Source organism: Vombatus ursinus, unplaced genomic scaffold, assembly GCF_900497805.2.
Source record: "Vombatus ursinus unplaced genomic scaffold, bare-nosed wombat genome assembly UNPS02014832.1, whole genome shotgun sequence".
In the NCBI taxonomy this organism is placed as follows: domain Eukaryota; kingdom Metazoa; phylum Chordata; class Mammalia; order Diprotodontia; family Vombatidae; genus Vombatus; species Vombatus ursinus.
In genome coordinates this window covers 63064618-63067761 of record NW_020954610.1, presented here as the reverse complement: position 1 = coordinate 63067761, position 3144 = coordinate 63064618, and the positions used below count along the sequence as shown (strand labels likewise).

Sequence of the window (3144 nt, the reverse complement as noted above, 5' to 3'; positions counted from 1 at the left end):
CCCAAAGCTTCCCTGATCTCACTCAGGAAATGGTAAACTTTATTTTTTTTCCATTGATTCTTTTCTTTTTATTTCCTGGGGGGGGGGCAGTTCTATTCCTGCCCTCCTCCTTCTTTCAGCCCCTACCCCATTGGAGAAGAAAGAAAAATCGAACTCCTCTAACAAATATGAAAAAAACAAATCCTCATACGAGTTATGTCCAGAAATGTATGCCTCATTCTGCATCTTAGGTCCTTCGCCTCTCTATCAGCAGGTGGGTAGCGTGTTTCATCATTGGTCCTCTTGGAACCTTGGCTTATGTTCACTTCATACATCTCTACTTCACTTATCGTGCATTTTATATTATAGTTATATGTTATCAATTTGTCATAGCCTACTACTAGATTATAAGCTCCCTGTGGGCAGGGACTATTGTTTTATCTAAACTTTAGATAAACTTTTATCTAAGCTATCTCCCCCATAGCTTAGCACCTTCAGCACAGAATAGTCTGTTAATCAATGTCAAACTGAACTGACATTACCACAACATATGTACATGCAGGCAAAATGTGAGCTTTTCTTAGCATACATGCATGCAGACAGAGATAAGTCATGCACACACCTATATACTTACACATACAGACACCTTCTGATTTCACGCAGATATATATGTATATATACATGTATTCATATATGATATATGCATATATATATATATTCATACATAGCAACACACTCACAAGAGATAGGGTAGAAGGCAGAAGCTGGGGAATTCAAACACTTTATTGAGTCTAGATACAGAAAATATTTACAATGGGGGAGGGACAAGTCAGTCTTGACTCTCAGCAGGGGTAGGCTATGGGGAAAGGGCCAGGGCAGGCATAGGGGACCAGAGCCAGGTCCCAGGGGAGGACTAGGGAAACTTTTCCCAGAAGGGGCTGGGTCAATCCCTTGTCCCCCTACCTCATTCTGGGAAATCTTGCAACGTCTCTGCATCTCTAGGCCTTAAAGGCCCTGGGAACATAGATAGAAAAATCAAAGCGTGAAAAAGAGGGTGTCTCTGAGGTGAGCTAGGTAGGCATGGGACTAGAACCAGGACACATGCCTAATTCTTTCCCATGACCTGAATATTGTGACTGAAGCCCGGGAGGAGGGCAGTGAGGGGATCAGGGGTCAATGGAGTCTTTGATGCAATCACTGGGTAGCAGGTCTTTTGGAGACTGTGGTCTGCTCAGTCCTGAAAGGGAAGAATAGAGAGGGAAAAGGTGAGGGGAGCCTGGACTATGGCTCCTCTTCACACAAACCCCACCCTCCGTTCTGAACCCCTCGGCCTCACCTCTTGCAGCCCCTGGTCTCTCGTCCCTTTCTGCCCGACCTGGGGGTTCCCGTTTCCTTTCTGCAGTTCCGGGATTTGGGTTTTGGCAGGGTCCCCCCATGTTTGTCAAGCCGCTTCACCAGGTCTTGGACCCATTTCATTGTGGGGTCAGCACACAGATCTGCCTGCGAGCTTTTCCGAGGAGTAAATCTGTAGGGACCACGTTCAGCAGATGTAAACCCAGATCCCAGTTCATGATCTCCCCACTTCAATATAGTTTTGCCTTCCAGCCGTGTCTAAGGGGCTCCCCCAGTATGGACTCTCAAACCCTTCCTTCTGACCCCTTTCCCCGTTGTTGTTCCCCCAGCTGTGCCCTCACATTATGGCCGAGATGGAGCAGCCCTGGCTGAGTTCTTGCTGCCTGTAGCTTCGGACGATCGAGGCTGGAATCTGCTTCTGACTGTATTTGAGACAGCAGTCAAGAGCCCCAGTGTCACTACCTGAAGGACGGGGGAAATACAGGAGTCTGAGAATTGGGGTGGAGGGGAAATACACCCACCTGGCTGAGAACTTTGACCTGAGCATCCTTGTTCCCCTCTGCTCCAGAAGTATGCAGCCAGAGTAATCGCCCTTGCCAGTTTAGAAGGTTCCCTCTCTTCTTGGGGGCCTCCCTTCTGTTCAGACTGATGCCCTCCTCCTCTCCCACCCTCCCTAAGTCCCTGCTTTGACTTTCTTGGCTGCTGAAACACTCGGTCTTGTTCAACCAGTACCTTGGGTGCCTGGGCTGCAGGCAGTGAGGACCAGGAAAGCCAGCATCAGAGCCAGTGCCATGGAGCACAAGGACCAGGCTTGGAGCTAGGAATTGAAAGCTGAAGCAGAAGGTCAGGAGGCTGAGAGCCAGATGCTGGGAGTTGGAGGTGGGAGTAGGAGGTTGAGTGTGTGGGCTGTGTAGACTCCCACTCCCTATTTATCAGGTCCCATCACTTTCACTTCCCCCTTGGCACCCAGCCCTTACTGTCTCCAGTTATCCAGAGAAGGGTTGGGGATCTCCCTTCCTTTTTCCTGGAATGCTGTCTGCCTTGACTCCCAGCCTCTCTTCTTCCCTTTCTATCCAGCATTGAAGGGGAGATAGGAGGGGGCTGAGCTTGGGGAGCCCCCCAGTATGCTGGGGGTAGAGTGAGAGAAAAGTGGTAAAGTCTCTGAAGTCTTTTTTGGTGAAGAGAGAGAGAGAGATTTCTCTTTTATTTGCCCCTTTCAAGGGCTTTGTTGACTGGGCTCTATCTATCAGTGCAGAGAGCTTCTGATAAACACAATGAGAGGCTGAGGGCTGGATAGGTTCCCCCTGCCAAGGTAGGTTGTAGTTTAAAAGAGCAACTGATGCTGAAACCAGATGTATAAAGGTCCAATGATGGAATCTCAGGTGTGATGAAAGGCTAGAGAGGAAGATATTTCTTTTTTAAAAAATTCTTTAAAAAAAGCATGAGCTTGACAAATATTAACAAACATGAACATTTACATACATGGGGAAGAATAAAAGATATGATTGGGCATGTCTGAATATCTATTACATCAAACTCAGTAAAGTATTTGAGATTTTTAACATGGTAATACCAATACTGCCCTTGTTTCCTGTGTCCCCTTCTGAATTTCTTTCTGCTCACTTCTGTGTATTTGAAGAAATGTTTCATTGGTGCTCTTTTTTTGGGATAGGATCATAATAATAAGTCTACCATTAGTTTCATTCTTGGCAGGTTAAAACCTTGTCCCCTGGTGATGATGCTGGGAGAATGCAAATTTTGCAGAGGACGAAATGTATGAAGGCCTGGAGTGTATTGCCTTCTTTCCCTACA

At 46.8% G+C, this 3144-nt stretch overlaps 1 protein-coding gene across 1 annotated transcript; it reads right to left on the bottom strand.

Moving 5' to 3' along the window:
• Positions 1-744: 744 nt before the first annotated feature.
• On the bottom strand, positions 745-2244 carry CCL21 (C-C motif chemokine ligand 21). The gene is made up of 4 exons (XM_027839078.1): positions 2065-2244; positions 1674-1794; positions 1316-1504; positions 745-1216 (listed from the first exon to the last, which is right to left on the bottom strand). The coding sequence occupies exons 1-4, from the start codon at positions 2123-2125 to the stop codon at positions 1174-1176; spliced, it is 414 nt and encodes a 137-aa protein (XP_027694879.1). The 5' UTR covers positions 2126-2244; the 3' UTR covers positions 745-1173.
• Between the last annotated feature and the right edge of the window lie 900 nt (positions 2245-3144).